The sequence below is a fragment of the Dasypus novemcinctus genome, chromosome 9 (assembly GCF_030445035.2).
Source record: "Dasypus novemcinctus isolate mDasNov1 chromosome 9, mDasNov1.1.hap2, whole genome shotgun sequence".
NCBI classification, from domain to species: domain Eukaryota; kingdom Metazoa; phylum Chordata; class Mammalia; order Cingulata; family Dasypodidae; genus Dasypus; species Dasypus novemcinctus.
Window position 1 is genome coordinate 94082698 of NC_080681.1, and position 16073 is coordinate 94098770.

The window sequence follows — 16073 nt, forward strand, 5'->3', positions numbered from 1 at the left end:
TCCTCACCCAAACACCAATTTCCGATCATTGAAAAGGGCATTGCTTAATTGGAGAAAGCCAGAGGAGGTAACTTAGTTAAGAAGTTGGGGGTGGTGGAAATGAACTAAGGATGTAAGACTGGGGCTTGCTTGTGCCCAAAACAGGCAGCTTCAGGTTCAAGAAGCTTCATAGGCTTCATTCATTTGCAAAGGCTTGAAAACCCAGGCAGCTCTGCCTTCAGGTGAGGCTTGATCCAGGGGTCAGTGTGACTAGGATGGTGTTTTCTCTCTCTCTATTGCTTGGGTGTTTTCTTTGCTCCATTTCTAGGCAGCTTCCCCCTTCTTCCATTGCCAGTCATTTCCAGGACTGCAGACTGCCAGATTTGTGCCCAATGGGAAAAAAAAGGAAGTCCATTTCCCTGATAGGGCAGAGAGGAGAGAAAAGGAAGGAATTTAAGCTGGAGAATTGGATGGATGATGGTACCTCTTCCTGGGTTAAGGAATACAGATTTTATTGAAAAGATTATGAGTTGAGTTTTGGACATATTGACTTTGAGGTGACTATTGGCTAGCCAAGAAGAGATGTCCAGCAGGACGTTGAACATAAAGTTCTGGCACTCAGAGGAAAAATCTAGAACAGAAATGCAGATATAAGAAGTATTAGGATGTCAGTGTGATCACAAACAATGTGTAGCTCAAGAAGAGAATATGCTTAAAGACACAGACCTGTGGAGAAACACTGACGTGATCAGCAGAGGGAGGAGTGCTTGTGAGGGAAAGTGAATGAGCAGGGCTTTATGACAGGCAAAGGCCAGGGGAAGGCTCTAGAACACAATTTATAAAGACCTCCTGTGGCAGTAGTAGGTATAAGAAGAAAACCTCTTAAGAATGGTAGAGTAGCTATGTTCAGCCATTAAGGGCACGTGTTTGAAAAGCTGGCTAGCAAACTTGGAGGAAAAAAATGTTAAAAAATGTGACTCAGGGAAAATGACATGACTGGAGGGGATTCTCCATTTCTTCATCTATAAAATAAGGAGTTTAGATTAGATAAATTCCTACACTCTTTCCAGGTCTTATCCTATGAGCTGGTATTGAAGGGGTAGGATTTGGGACTCTATGAATACAACCCTTCTTCTGGGAGTCTCTCTCCTGCCCCTCCACCTATGCATCACTACTCCATCACATGGTACCCGTGGAGCCTGATCTCTGGCTACAGTTAATTTGTTTAGGAGAAGGCATCTGACTCAGCTGGGCCAATAAGAATTTTGAGACTGGAAGTGAAAGAGAGAAGTCTGCTTTTATTTGGGTGGTATAAACCGAATGTATGTAAAATCTGGTGCTCCAGTTAACCATGATGAGCAATGAGGTGTGAAAAAGAAAGAAAGAAAGAAAAAGAAAGCCAGAATGTAGATATAAGAAGCAGAGGTGATATAAACCAGATACCTTTTCAGAGTTTTTACTCAGGCTGCCTACCGAGCATGTTGACTTATCACAACACCAATCACATTACCAACACTTCCTACAGCATCCAGATTTTCTTTCTTTTGAAAATATGTCTCGATAATGTGGTTTAGGCCTCAAATTCAACTAAGATTAACACTTCAGGTGATGTTAAGCTTTAGCAATATAAAATGGAACCACTTATTGACTTAGCTAATCCTGTTATCCTTAGTTTTTACTAAAAGCAATAAAGTCCCAAGGGAAAAATCTTCTGCTTGAATCCATGCAATAAACAGCTTTCTTGGAAGAGTAGGGGAGGAGGAGGAGGAGGAGCAGCAGCAGCAGCAGCAAGAAATGGAGAGAAAATGTCCTGGGTTTTCCAACATGCTTCATTTCAGGTCCTGGTCCCAGTCCACTGCTAGCATGTATTACTGCCCCTGAATTTTATAAAATACCATAGTATCCCTCTAAAACATCCCCCTTTGAGACTTAAGCTAATCCTAGTTGATTTCTGCTATTTGCCATCTTAGGATGTCAGAGTATATATGGGAAGGGGAAAACTAAGAGGAGATGAAGCTGTAAGGAAGGACTAGATATAATAGAGGATCTTAAGTGCCAGACTTTGGATTAAAAGTGATGTAGTGGCTTTGGGGTTGGAGACGAGGGGAATCCATTAACATTTCACAGAAACACTAAAACAAATGAAACTTAAACAATTGAGAAATAAACATTTACAAAATCACTGTGGTCCCAGACTTGGTACTCAACTACAACAAAAATAAGCAACGTTAACTAATTAATTAATGCTCTTTGTTTATTCAGTATTCTTGTCTTGCCTCCTTTCTGTCACTCTTCATGTGTTAATTATAACTAGTTAACACAACCATCTGTAAAAGTCTGTGTATAGTCAGTTAGCCATCCACAGTACACCCTGCCATCCTAAGTATCCTGCCTCAATCATCAGCTTCCCTCCTTTACAGTCAAAGAGTTTGCAGCCAAGATTATATTTGCCAAAGTAGGTGGAGCAGTTGGTGGAGAGCTGTCTCCTTCTCCAGCTTAGAATTTGATGAGTTTGATTGCTACTCAAAAAGATGCACATTCTTCCCCAGTTCCAAGGATAGTGTATGCTGCTGATCAGAACATCCAAAGGAATGCAGCTCAGCTGGTACTTCTATATTATCTTGCAATATGCTCATGCTTTTTTGATGGTTGATAGAGCTATTGCTCTAGGAGATGCCTTAGCACCAGAAATGACTTTACAGTTCCATGTCTTGCTGGTAGGAGAATAAATTGGTCCAACCTCTGTGAAGGTCAATATAGCAATATCTAATAAAGTTACAAATGCACTTACTTTCTAATGCAAAAATTCCAGGTCCAGGAATTTATCCTACATATATACTTACATGGGTGAGAAATAAAAATGTGTAAGATTATTCATTGCAACACTATATAAGTAAAAGACTGGAAATGACTAAAAAAAAAATCCACTGATAGTGAACTAAGGTGCATCATACAATGGAATACCATGTAGTTATGAAAAAGAATGAGTAGCAATTTATATGCTGATGTGGAATGACCTCTATGACATATTAAGAAATAAAAGTAACACACAGATGTGTTTGCATATGAAGCTGCCATTGTTTAACAAGAAAAAGGGAAGAACTGTATATTTATATTTCCTTGGATATAAAGAGAAATTCAAATCTCTAGAAGGGGGTACAAAATTGGTTAAAAAATGGTTGCTTCTAGATAGAATTTGGTGGTAGAAGGCTTTTTATTGTATACAAACTTCCATGCCTTTTAAACTTTATACTATGTGCAAGTTTTCCCTATTAAAAAATAAATTAGAAAAATAGGGGCAGTGGTATTTTATATGGTGGTTTCCAAATGCTGGTCTGTAAATCAGTAAATGCCCTTGAAGAATAATCTATTAATCCACGGTAAAATTAGAAAAATAGTAATAAGTATGTTGTGAATTTTTCATAATGCTAAACATTTAGTTTGAAAGACCATACTGTATTCCTATTTAGGGATTTTGTAAAGAGGTGTTAATAGATAGTAGTTAGCATCATTGTTTTTCTTTACATAATGGGCAAAATAAAAAGTTGGCATCATTGTATCAATCCCTCAGATTTATTTATGAGACCTGAGTCCTGACATTTAAAATCCTAGAATCGCTGATTTAGACTTGGCTTTTTTTTAAAGGGCAGAATATTTTGTCATTTGTAAATCAGATAGCGGTTGGATTATATAGTCTTCATACATAATCTTTCTTTTTTTGTAAATAAAAAAATTACAAGTTAAATCTTAAACTGATGATGGCTGGTTATGTTTTTCAGAAAACATGATTAGCTTAATTCATTAATGGCGGCTTCAAGCTTTTCCTTATTAGTGCCAGAAAATTCCCCCATTTTTGTCCTTTTTTTTTTTTTTGCCTCCCACCCCTATTCTTAAATTGAGACAAAAGAGGCAGAGGTACGAGTGTTCAGACATGCTTCTCTGTGGGTGGACTAGTTCTCTAATGGGCATTGGCAGGCACAGAGGCTCTGCTACAGCTGATCGTGAGCCCTCTGGAGTCAGCCAGACCTACAGTTCTCTAATTGCCATAAGACTTCGGATAAAATGCCAAACTTTCCTGACCCTCTTGAATAAAACTGGGGTCATATCTACTTTACAAGAGGCCATAAGGATTAGAGACAGAGGTTGGAGCCACCCTCATCTATCTCCATCAGCCTTTCCAAGCCACTCCTCCAAATGAACTACCGGTGAATACAATATGCGTGCAGTTAGGAAAGCTTCGAGAGACGTCTCCTGGTACCCTCTTCTGACCAGATTTCAGACCCTAAATCCTTCCTGCTCCTGGGTGGAAATTCTGATGCAGCCCCTAGAGTTGGTGTTCCAACAACTATTATTTTTATTGTTATTATATGTTGGAGTATCTTATGGACAGGTTCTGGAGATATTACGGTGAAAGGCTAACATTAAAGGGCCCTTCAGGGAGCTCTCCGAGGCCTGCTATCTTCAAACCCTGGACCCTGGCAGTAGCATCTGAATGGATGGCTTAAATGAATCAGCTTAGTGACAGCTAGTCCTCCTCCGCCACACATGGGTTCTGAAGATAGCTGCTTTGGGGCAGAGGGGTGCCCCTCGAGGATTTCTCCAGGCTAGATAGAGGCCCTCCGGACCCCCTTCCAGGTCTAGGGGGCCTATCTCGCAGGTTTTCACATGAGCGGGGTTGGGGGCTGGGGAGTGGGCAGGTAAGGGGTGTCCCTTTTTATAAAACTGAAATGTTGGCATGCATTTGACTTCACACTCTACAGCAACAGTCATCGACATCTACTTCAAGGAACACCACCTTGTTACACTTTTCAGAGGAATTAAAGAAAGACTCCATTATTTTGCAAGGCCTGCACCACATGGTGAGAAATCAACTACTACAAGTTTATCTCCAGCACCTTTCAAGATGTCTAAAAATCTCCCTTGCTGGCAACCTGCTTCACCATTTTAGTTGCTTGGGGTCTGACAATCGACCATAGAAAATGTCGAAGAGGACCCAAAAAGCAGGACTGAGGCTGGGCTAGACCAGACTTTTCTTCTTATATTGAATAATCTGTTCTCAAACATTAATTTGGAAAGGTTTCCTCCTGTGTATTTCATAGTGTCGACTAAGAGATGAATTATAGCTGAAGGATTTTCCACATTCATTACACTCATAAGGTCTTTCTCCAGTGTGACGTCTCTGATGTTTCTTAAAGGATGAATCATGCCTATAGGCTTTTCCACAGCGATTGCATTCATACGCTTTCACTCCTGTATGAACAGTTTTATGGTTGCTAAGGTGTATTCTCTGCCTAAAGGCTTTTCCACATTCCTTACATTTGTAGGGCTTCTCCCCAGTATGGATTCTCTGGTGATGTGTCAGATAAGCTCTGTGGCTAAAGGTTTTACAACAGGCAGTGCATGCATAGGGCTTCTCTCCAGTATGAATCCTTATATGCTCACTGAGGTGTCTAATCTGTCGAAAGGTTTTCCCACACTCATTGCATGTAAAGGGTTTCTCTCCAGAATGAGTTCTCAAATGTTGGATCAAGCTAATGTTCTGACTGAAAGCTTTTTGACATTTATCACAGACATAGGGTTTCTCCCCAGTGTGAGTTCTATGATGCTGATTGAGAGATGAACGATGTCTGAAGGTTTTGCCACATTTCTCACATTCATAGGGTTTCTCACCAGTATGGATTCTCTGATGTGTAGTAAGGGAGGCGCTTTGACTAAAGGCCCTTCCACATTCCTTACATCTGAAGGGTTTCTCACCAGTATGAATTCTCATATGTTCTGTAAGGTGAATGGGTTGTTTGAAGACTTTCAAACATATACTACATTCAAAGGATTTTGTTCTTATGTAACTTGCTGGATGATTAACCAAATCTAAATTGTATTTGTTCCTCTTTCTAGCTGTGTTACATTTATGGCGTCTTTGTTTTACAATAACATTTGAACCCACAATGATATTTTCCCCAAATGTGCTGGTTTCTTGGCTTCTCTTCTTGTGGGTCAGGATGGCTTGTCTCACATCTCTCCTACAGGTTTCCTGGGGCCTTTCTAATTCATCATCATATTTGGAGACTTTTCTCAATGTGGAATAAATGATATCGTCCCTCAGGAACTTTTCCATCATGATGCCATGACATAATTTTTCCTGTGAAATGTCATTCTTTGCAGTTGACTCACTAGTTTCTGTTTTACTCTTCAAATCTGAAAGAAATGAAAAACATGCAGATAACTGGTATTTATTATGCTTTGAAAAATCACTTTAGTGAGCATGGAATGATGTTAGAGATTGGGGAAGGTCTATACTTTTGAACTGAGCAGGAAAGGGTAATTAGGAGAGGGCAGGGTTATGAGGATAAGTATTAAAGAGAGGACAGAGGCCGATCAGATTCCCATACCCTATCATTTCATGTATACATTACTGAAGGAACTGTTCTAACAAATTGATGGAAACTAAGAAGCAGGAAGAAAGAGGACCCACATGTAAAAATGGATCTGAGAAGAGGTAAAGGCAAGACTGAGGGTGCGAGCTTCACAGTGAAGTCCCAGCAGGAAACGAGTGATATTGTCCACTTGGGCAAGCTGAAGAGAGTTTAAGAAAGGAACCATTCATAGAAAGTGCCTAGTAATTTTGGATAAACATAAATGGCCTCAAAATTATACAAAGTTATTTTAATAACTTGGACCAGGAACAGAGGATCACTGAAGTTTTCCTTAACAGGGAAGGGACAAAATAAATAGAATGATTCTGGTGGCCAAACCCAGCACTAATCTCCAAGATGTTTAGGAAGAAAGAGCATGACATCAACAAATTCAATCAAGAAATTTGGAAAATCAAGAAAGTGAGAAAATCAGACATAAGGTGAAAGGCACCTGGATTCGTGTTGTATAAATGGGAATGGAGCATGGAGTGAGTCTAAAAGCTATTTCCTAAGAAGAAACCCTGGCAAAAGAGGGAAAAATTGGTTACATGAAAAATTAGTTATATGAAAGGGTATAGGCTGACACTACAGATTTTAGTCTTGAGTTGAAAGAAGACATGAAGGGGAGCTTCCCTGAGCTGGCTAGAAGATGACTTCTTTTTTTGATTTACTGAGTTCATATAATAATGGAATATCCAATTGAAGATACTCCGTGGGACAGGGAAAACATGAGAATAGGGTAGAGGTGGGAGACCAGGACTGAGGCAATGATTTGGGAGACGTAGATACAGAAGAGTTGAAGTCACTGTAATATATTAGTTCTTTGCAGGCTTTCATGCAGACAGATGAGTAAAGTAGAAGACCTTAGGGAAGATATAGGCATTAAAAGGTACATAGCTAAGAAAACACTTAAAAAATAGTCAATAGAAGAGAAACTGGATGAGACCAGGGATGTATGATTATTAAAGTAGCCAGTGGAGGAAATAATGGCAGGAAGATGATGAGGTTAGCATAATACAATGCTACAGAGTAGAATGGTGGAAACAAATACCAGTTCTACTGTGCAGTAGCTACATGGCCTTGTGTAAATCACTTAACCTCTCTTGGGTCTTAATTTCCTCACCCGTAAAATGAAGATAAAATTTGTAAAGTACCTTTAACAGCATTTTAAATAGAGCTGGCCTAACATTTGATAGTGCAACAGATTTTTTTTTTAAGATTTATTTATTTATTTATTTATCTCCCCTTCCCCCCTCCCCCCGCCCCGGTTGTCTGTTCTCTGTGCCTATTTGCTGCGTTGTCTTCTTTGTCCGCTTCTGTTGTTGTCAGCTGCATGGGAATCTCTGTTTCTTTTTGTTGCGTAAATCTTGTTGTGTCAGCTCTCTGTGTGGGCAGCGCCATTCTTAGGCAGGCTGCACTTTCTTTTGTGCTGGGCGGCTCTCCTTATGGGGCGCACTCCTTGCGCGTGGGGCTCCCCTATGTGGGGGACACCCCTGCATGGCACGGCATTCCTTGCGTGCATCAGCACTGCACATGGGCCAGCTCCACACGGGTCAAGGAGGCCCGGGGTTTGAACTGTGGTGTGTATCTTTTTGAACATTAGAGGAATAACTGAGTTGTTGGAATGGGATGAGATAAAAGTGCATGGAAAGAACTTTTTAGGAGTAATGCTTCCATAACTTGTTGAACTGCCTTTTTCAGTTATTTTTTTAAATAAAGTTTGAATTTTAAAAAAAGTTGCCTGGATACCAAAGTGACCCAGCAGAGAAGAGGTCCACCAAATGCCCAGGGACTAAGGGAGGGGACTTGCCCATGCCCTGCTGGAGAAGGCACCGAGGGAAATACTGGAAGGGCAGTGAAGGTTCCCAGGAGCAGCATGAGAGAAAGTAGCAACTACATATCTACCACTGAAGGAGTAGAAAAACCACACATGCCCTTTATCCTATATTATTAAAGAAAATTCTCCTCTATCCTTTCCCTTTATCTTAAAGTAAAATTTGAGCCTTATAGGCCTACTCTTTTTTTTTTCTTCTCCTCCCTCCTTGTGGCTTTTTGCTTTCTGTCTGCTTTCTGTGTCCATTTGCTGTGTGTTCTTCTGTGTCTGTATTTATTTATTCCCCACCCCTTGTAGCTTGCTTGTTGTCTGCTCTCTGTGTCCATTCGCTCCACTCTTCTGTGTTTTTGCTTGTCTCCCTTTTTGTTGCGTCACCTTGCTGAGTCAGCTCTCTGCAGCACTTGTGGGCTGGGCGGCACTCTGTGGAGGTGGCGGGCAAGCCTGCCTTCACCAGGAGGCCACAGGATGCGAACCCATGGCCTCCCATATGGTAGATGGCAATCCAACTACTTAAGCCACAGCAGCTTCCCAGACCTACTGTTTAAAAAAAAAAATCAATTTTATTGATACATATTAATGAAGCATACAGTTCATCCCAAGTGTATAATCAATGGTATTTAGTTTAATAACATAGTTGTGCATTCATTACTTCAATCATTATTACGGCATTTTCATTATTTCAATAATAATAATAATAAACAAAAATCAGACAAACAATCAAAAGTCCTCACCTCTCAGTCTCTGTTTCCCCTGCTGTACATAGCTGCTATTTCTGGCTCTTCTTGCACAATTATTTATTTGTTTATCAAGCAATTTTATCAAGATATATTCACATACCATATGATCTATCTGAAGTGTATAATCAATGGCTTTTAGTATAATCACATTGTACAATCATCATCTCAAAATTTTAGAACAATTTCATTACTCCAAAAAGAAAGACTCAATATTCCTTAGTGGAAAAAAAAAAAACCAAAAAAAAAAGAAAGAAAAAATACCCCTTAGCATTTCTTCTCCAGCCCTACATAATGACTAATTTCATCTTTATAAATTTATGTATATTTATATTTTATATAAACGGAATCATACAATATATAGTATCCTGTGATTGGTTTCCTTCACTTAGTATAATGGAGTTTTTTTGTCTGATATTAACATTTTGTAGTATTAACCTACATTTGTTCAGCTTCAAAGAAAGTCTTACATGCAATTTTACTCATATTCATATTTCACATAATTATACTTCACATAATATGTTTAGTTCATAATAGCACTATCATATAGTATTTGTACTTTTGTGTCTGGCTTGCTTCACTCAACATAATGTCCTCCAAGTTCATCCATGTTGTCATATGTTTCACAACTTCATTTTATCTTACCACTGCATAATATTCCGTCATGTGTATACTCCACAATTTGTTTATCCATTCATCAGTTGATGGACACCTGAGTTGTTTCCAACTTTTGGCTCATGTATAACACTGCTATGAACATAAGTGTGCAGATGTCTATTCGTGTCACTGCTCTCAGTTCTTCTAGGTATATACCTAGCAATGGTGTAGCCGGGTCACAAGGCAAATCTATATTCAAATCCTTAGGAACTGCCTGCCAAACAGTCCTCCACAGTGGCTGTATCATTCTACATTCCCACCAACAATGAATAAGCATTCCTATCTCTCTACATCCTTTCCAACATTTACAGTTTTCTATCTTTTTTTTTTTAAGATTTATTTATTTCTCTCCCCTCCCCCCACCCCCACCCTGGTTGTCTGTTCTCTGTGTCTATTTGCTGCATCTTCTTTGTCTGCTTCTGTTGCTGTCAGTGGCACAGGAATCTGTGTTTCTTTTTGTTGTGTCATCTTGTTGTGTCAGCTCTCCGTGTGTGTGGCACCATTCCTGGGCAGGCTGCACTTTCTTTGGCGCTGGGCAGCTCTCCTTACGGGGCGCACTCCTTGTGCGTGGGGCTCCCCTACGCGGGGACACCCCTGCGTGGCAGGGCACTCCTTGCGCGCATCAGTACTTCGCATGGGCCAGCTGCACACGGGTCAAGGAGGCCTGGGGTTTGAACCGCGGACCTCCCATGTGGTAGACGGACGCCCTAACCACTGGGCCAAGTCCGCCACCTTCTATCTTTTTAATAGCTGCCAGTCTAATAGGTATGAAATAATATCTCATTGTAGTTTTGATTTGCATTTTCCTAATCACAGTGACGTTTTCATGTGTTTCTTTGCCATTTGTATTTCTTTCTTTGGACAGTTGTCTTTTCGAGTCCTTTGCCCATTTTTAAATCAGATACTTTTGTCTTTTTATTGTTGAGTTGTATGATCTCCTTATATATCATGGATATTATACCCTTATCAGATATGTGACTGTCAAATATTTTCTCCTATTGAGTCAGCTGCTTTTTCACCCTTTTGACAAAGTCCTTTGAGGTACAAAAGTGTTGAATTTTGAGGAGGTCCTATTTATCCATTTTTTTCTTTTGCTGCTTGCACTTTGGGTTTAAGGTTTAAGAAACTATTTTCTACCACAAGATCTTGAAGATGTTTTCCTACATTTTCTTCTAGGAATTTTATGGTTGTTATTTTTATATTTAGGTCCTTGATCCATTTTGAGTTAAGTTTTGTATAAGGTGTGAGATAGGAGTTTTCTTTCTTTCTTTTGGATATGGCTATCCAGTTTTCCCAGCACCATTTGTTGAACAGACTATTCTGGACCAGCTAGGAGAGCTTAACAGTCTTGTCAAAAATCACTTGACTGTAGACATAAGGTTGAATTCTGAGCTTTGATTCCATTCCATTGGCCAATCTGTCTGTCCTTATGCCAGTGCCATGCTGTTTGTTTGTTTGTTTTTTAACACTGTAGCTAAGGAATATGCTTTAAAGTCAGGAAGTGAGAGTCCTCCAACTTTTTTTTTTTTTTTTTAAGACATTTTTGGCTCTTCAGGGCCCCTTACCCTTCCAAATTGATTATTGGCTTTTCAATTTCTGCAAAAAAGGCTGCTGGGATTTTTACTGGGATTGCATTGAATCTGTAAATCAGTTTGGGAAGAATGGACTGCCCCTCCATTTATTTAAGTCTTCTTCAGTTTCTTTTATCAATGTTTTGTAATTCTTGAATACAGGTCCTTTATGTCCTTGGTTAAGTTTATTCCTAAATATTTGACTGTTTTAGTTGCTATTATAATTGGAATTCCCCCCCCCCCATTTCCTTCTCAGATTGCACATCAGTAGTATATAGAAACGCTATTGACTTTTGCATATTAATCTTGTATTCCGCCACTTTGCTGAACTCATCTGTTAATTCTATAGCTTTGTTGTGGATTTTTCAGGATTTCCGAGATATAGGATGTCATTAGCAAATAGTGAAAATTTTACTTCTTCCTTTCCTATTTGGGTGCCTTTTATTTCTTCTTCTAACCTAATTGCTCTAGTTAGAACTTCAGCACAATATAGAATAATAGTGGTGACAGTGGGCATCCTTGTCTTGTTCCTGATCTCAGTGGGAAAGCTTTCAGTCTTTCACCGTTGAGTACAACGCTAACTGTAGGTTTTTCATACATGTAGTTTACCATATTAAGAAAACTTCCTTCTATTTCTATCTTTTGGAGTGTTTTTATCAAGAAAGGATGCTGTTTTTTGCCAAATGCCTTTTCTGCATCAATAGAGAGGATGATATGATTTTTCTTCTTCCAATTTATCAATGTGGTTTATTACACTAATTGGTTTTCTTTTGCTGAACCACCCTTGCATACCTGGGATAAAACCCACTTGATCATGGTGTATAATTCTTTTAATGTGCTTTTGGATTCTGTTTGCAAGAATTTGTTGAGGATTTTTGCATGTATATACATTAGAGATATTGGTCTGTAATTTTCTTTATTCATACTATTTTTATCTGGGTTTTGGTATTAGGGTAATGTTGGCTTCATAGAAATGAGTTTGGTAGCATTCTTTCCTGTTCATTTTTTGGAAGAGCTTGAGCAAGATCGGTATTAAGTTGTCTTTGAATGATTGATAGAATTCACCTGTGAAGCCATCTGGTCCTGGGCTTTTCATCTTTGGGAGTTTTTTGATGACTGTTTCAATCTCTGCACTTGTGATTGGTTTGTTGAGGTCCTCTATTTCTTCCAGGGTCAGTGTAGGTGCTTCGTGTGTTTCTAGGAATGTATCCATCTTGTCTACATTTTCTAGTTTTTTGGCATAGAGTTGTTTATAGTATCCTCTTACGATCTCTTTTATTTCTGCAGGGTCTGTGCCAATGTTCCCCCTCTCACTTCTGATTCTGTGTCTTCTCTTTTTTCTTTGTTAGTCTAGCTAAGGGTTTGTTGAGTTTGTTGATCTTCTAAAAGAACCAACTTTTGGTTTTGCTGCATCTCTCTAATGCTTTGTTTTTGTGTGTGTGTGTGTGGGGGGGGTTGTTCTTTTTTTTTTTTTTTAAGATTTATTTTATTTATTTCTCTCCCTTTCTCCCCCACTGTCTGCTCTCTATGTCCATTCACTGTGTGTTCTTCTGCATCCATTTGCATTATCCAGTGGCACTGGGAAACTGCATCTCTTTTTGTTGCGACATCTTGCTGCATCAGCTCTCCGTGTGTGCGGTGCCACTCCTGGGTGAGCTGTGCTTTTTTCATGTGGGGTGGCTCTCCTTGTGGGGCACACACCTTGCACATGGGCACCCCTATGCAGGGGCGCCCCTGTATGGCATGGCGCTCCTTGTGCACAGCAGCACTGCGCATGGGCCAGCTTACCACATGGTCAGGAGGCCCTGGGATTCAAACCCTGGACTCTCCATACGGTAGACAGATGCTCTATCTGTTGAGCCACGTCCATTGCCCTTTTTTTTTTTAGATTTTTATTTTTTATTTAATTCCAACCCTCCCCCCCCCCCCGGTTGTCTGTTCTCTGTGTCTATTTGCTGCGTCTTGTATCTTCTGTCTGCTTCTGTTGCCGTCAGCGGCACCGGAAATGTGGGTGGCGCCATTCCTGGGCAGGCTGCACTTTCTTTTGCGCTAGGCGGCTCTCCTTATGGGCGCACTCCTTGCGTGTGGGGCTCCCCTACGCGGGGGACACCCCTGCGTGCCACGGCACTCCTTGTGCGCATCAACACTGTGCATCGGCCAGCTCCACATGGGTCAAGGAGGCCCAGGGTTTGAACCACGGACCTCCCATGTGGTAGATGGACGCCCTAACCACTGGGCCAAGTCTGTTTCCCTTTTTTTTTGTTCTTGATTTCATTTATTTCTGCTCTGATATTTACTATTTCTTTCCTTCGGCTTGGTTTGGGATTAACTTGCTGCTCTTTTTCTAGTTTCTCCAGGTGCGCACTTAGATCTTCAATTTTAGCTCTTTCTTCTTTTTTAATGTAAGCATTGAGGGCTATAAATTGCCTTCTCAGTACTGCCTTTGCAGTGGCCCAAAGGTTTTGATATATTATATTCTCATTTTCAGTCATCTGAAAAAATCTTGCTGAATTCTATTGCAATTTTTTTCTTTTGAACCACTGATTATTTATGAGTGTGTTGTTTAATCTCCATATATTTGTGAATTTTCCCTTTTTTGTCCACTATTGATTTCCAGCTTCATTCTCTTATGATCAGAGAAAATGTTTTGTATAATTTCAATCTTTTTAAATTTATTGAGATTTGTCTTGTGACCCAACATATGGTTTACCTTGGAGAAGCATCCATGAGCACTTTAAAAGAATGTATATCCTGCTGTTTTGGGGTGCAATGCTCTACAGATGTCTGTTAGGTCTAGTTAATTTATCACATTATTCAAGCTCTCTCTTTCTTTATTTATCCTCTGCCCAGATATTCTATCCAATACTGAGAGTGGTGAATTGAAGTCTCCAACTATTATTGTAGAGACATCTATTTCTCCCTTCAGTTTTGCCAGTGTGTGCCTAATGTATCTTGGGGCACTGAGGTTAGGTGCATAAATAGTTAGTATAGTTATTTCTTCTTGTTGAATTGCCCCTTTTATTAATATATAATGACCTTTTTCATCCCTTATAATTGTTTTGCATTTCAAATCTATTTTGTTCGGAATTAGTATCACTACTCCAGCTCTTTTTGGTTATTTGCATGGAATATCTTTTTATAATGTGTCACTTTTAACCTGGTTGTGTCCTTATGTCTGAGGCAAGTCTCCTATAGACAACATATAGATGGTTCATAATTTTTTATCCATTCATCAGTCTATGTCTTTTGATTGGGAAGTTCAAGTCATTAGCATTCAATATTATTACCATAAAGGTATTATTTACTTCATCCATTTTGACCTTTGGCTATCTGTCGTCGTATCATACTATTGTCTATCTTTTTACTGTTTAATTTACCCTATCTAATAATCTTCATTTCTACACTCTTTTCCAAGTCTCTTGTCCTTGTTTTTTCCTTTCAGATTGCAGCACTCCCTTTAGTATATCTTGTAATTGTTGTCTTTTAGTAACACATTCTATCATTTTTTGCTTGTCTGTGAAGACTGTGAACTCTCGTTCCCTGTTTGATTTTTTTAAATTTAAATTTTATTTATTTAGTCCCTCCCTCTTCCCCTGTTGTTCTGCACTTGCTGTCTGTTCTCTGTGTCCATTCACTGTGTGCTCTCTGCGCCTGCTCATCTTCTCTTTAGGAGGCACTGGGAACCGAACCTGGGACCTTCCCTGTGGGAGAGGTACTCAATCTCTTGCGTTCTCAGAGCTAGGCTCTCTACTTGTTGTGTCTCTCACTGTCTTTCTTCTTTGTGTCTCCTTGTTGCATCATCTTGTTGTATCAGCTTGCCATGCCTGCCCGTTGCACCAGCTTACTGTCTTGCTTGTCTTCTCCAGGAGGCACCAGGAACCAAACCTGGGACCCCCCCTGTGGTAGGCGGGAACTCAAACACTTGAGCCGTACCCACTTCCCTCCCCTTCATTTCTGAGGGACAGCCTAGCCAGATACAGAATTCTTGGCTGGCAGTTTTTCTCTTTCAGTTCCTTAAATATATCATAACACTTTCTTTTCTCCTCCATGGTTTCTTATGAAAGGTTGGCACTTAATCTTATCGAGTTTCCCTTGTATGTGATGCCTTGCTTGTCTCTTGCTGGTTTCAGAATCTTCTGTTTATCTCTGATATCTGCTCAATAGTAGGTGTCTCTGGATAGGCCTATTCAGATTTATTCTGTTTGGGGTGCATTGTCCTTCTGGGATATTTACATTTATGTTTTTCACAAGGGTTGGGAAGTTTTCAGTCATTATTTCCTCAAATATTCTTTCTGCTCATTTTCCATTTTCTTCTCCTTCTGGAACATCAATAATGAGTACGCTTTTGCGTTTTGCGTTGTCATTCAATTTCCTGAGACCCTGCTCCATTTTTTCCCATTCTCTTCTTTTCTGCTCTCTTGTCTTTTCCAGGCCAGATGTTCTGTCTTTGAAACCATTAATTCTGTCTTTGAGCAATTCAAATCTGCTCTTATGTTTCACTAATATTTTTAAATCACATCCATCATATCTTTCATTCCCATAAGGTGTTACTTTTCTTTGCAGACTTTCAAATTGTTCTTTATTCTTACCCAGTGTCTTCTTAATATCCTTTATCTCTTTAGACACATTTTCTTTCAATTCTTTAAATTGATTTAGGACAGTTGTATGCTTATCATTGATTAATAGTCTTAAACCCTACATCTCTTCAGGATATTTGATTTGTTCCTTTAGCTGGGCCATCTCTTCCTATTTCCTAGTATGGCTTGAAATTCTTTTGCCGAGGTCTAGGCATCTGAATATGATGGTGAATTTACTTTGATGGTCAATTTATCTCTCTTGCCTATTGTTATTTTTTCACAGCTCTTCTTTTTTTTTTTTTTTTTTT

General features: G+C 39.6%; 1 protein-coding gene across 3 annotated transcripts in view; it reads right to left on the bottom strand.

Moving 5' to 3' along the window:
* Positions 1-2211: 2211 nt before the first annotated feature.
* The window catches only part of LOC101434942 (zinc finger protein 69 homolog), a 78701-nt gene continuing 64839 nt past the window's right edge, over positions 2212-16073 (bottom strand). For 2 of the 3 annotated variants that reach the window (XM_058303816.2, XM_023586628.3), the window contains exon 6: positions 2212-6174. In XM_058303816.2, coding sequence (XP_058159799.1) covers positions 5036-6174 — 1139 coding nt within the window. In that variant the 3' untranslated portion in view covers positions 2212-5035. The remainder of the gene's footprint in view (positions 6175-16073) is intronic. The other variant, XM_012522261.4, reaches the window with a different exon arrangement.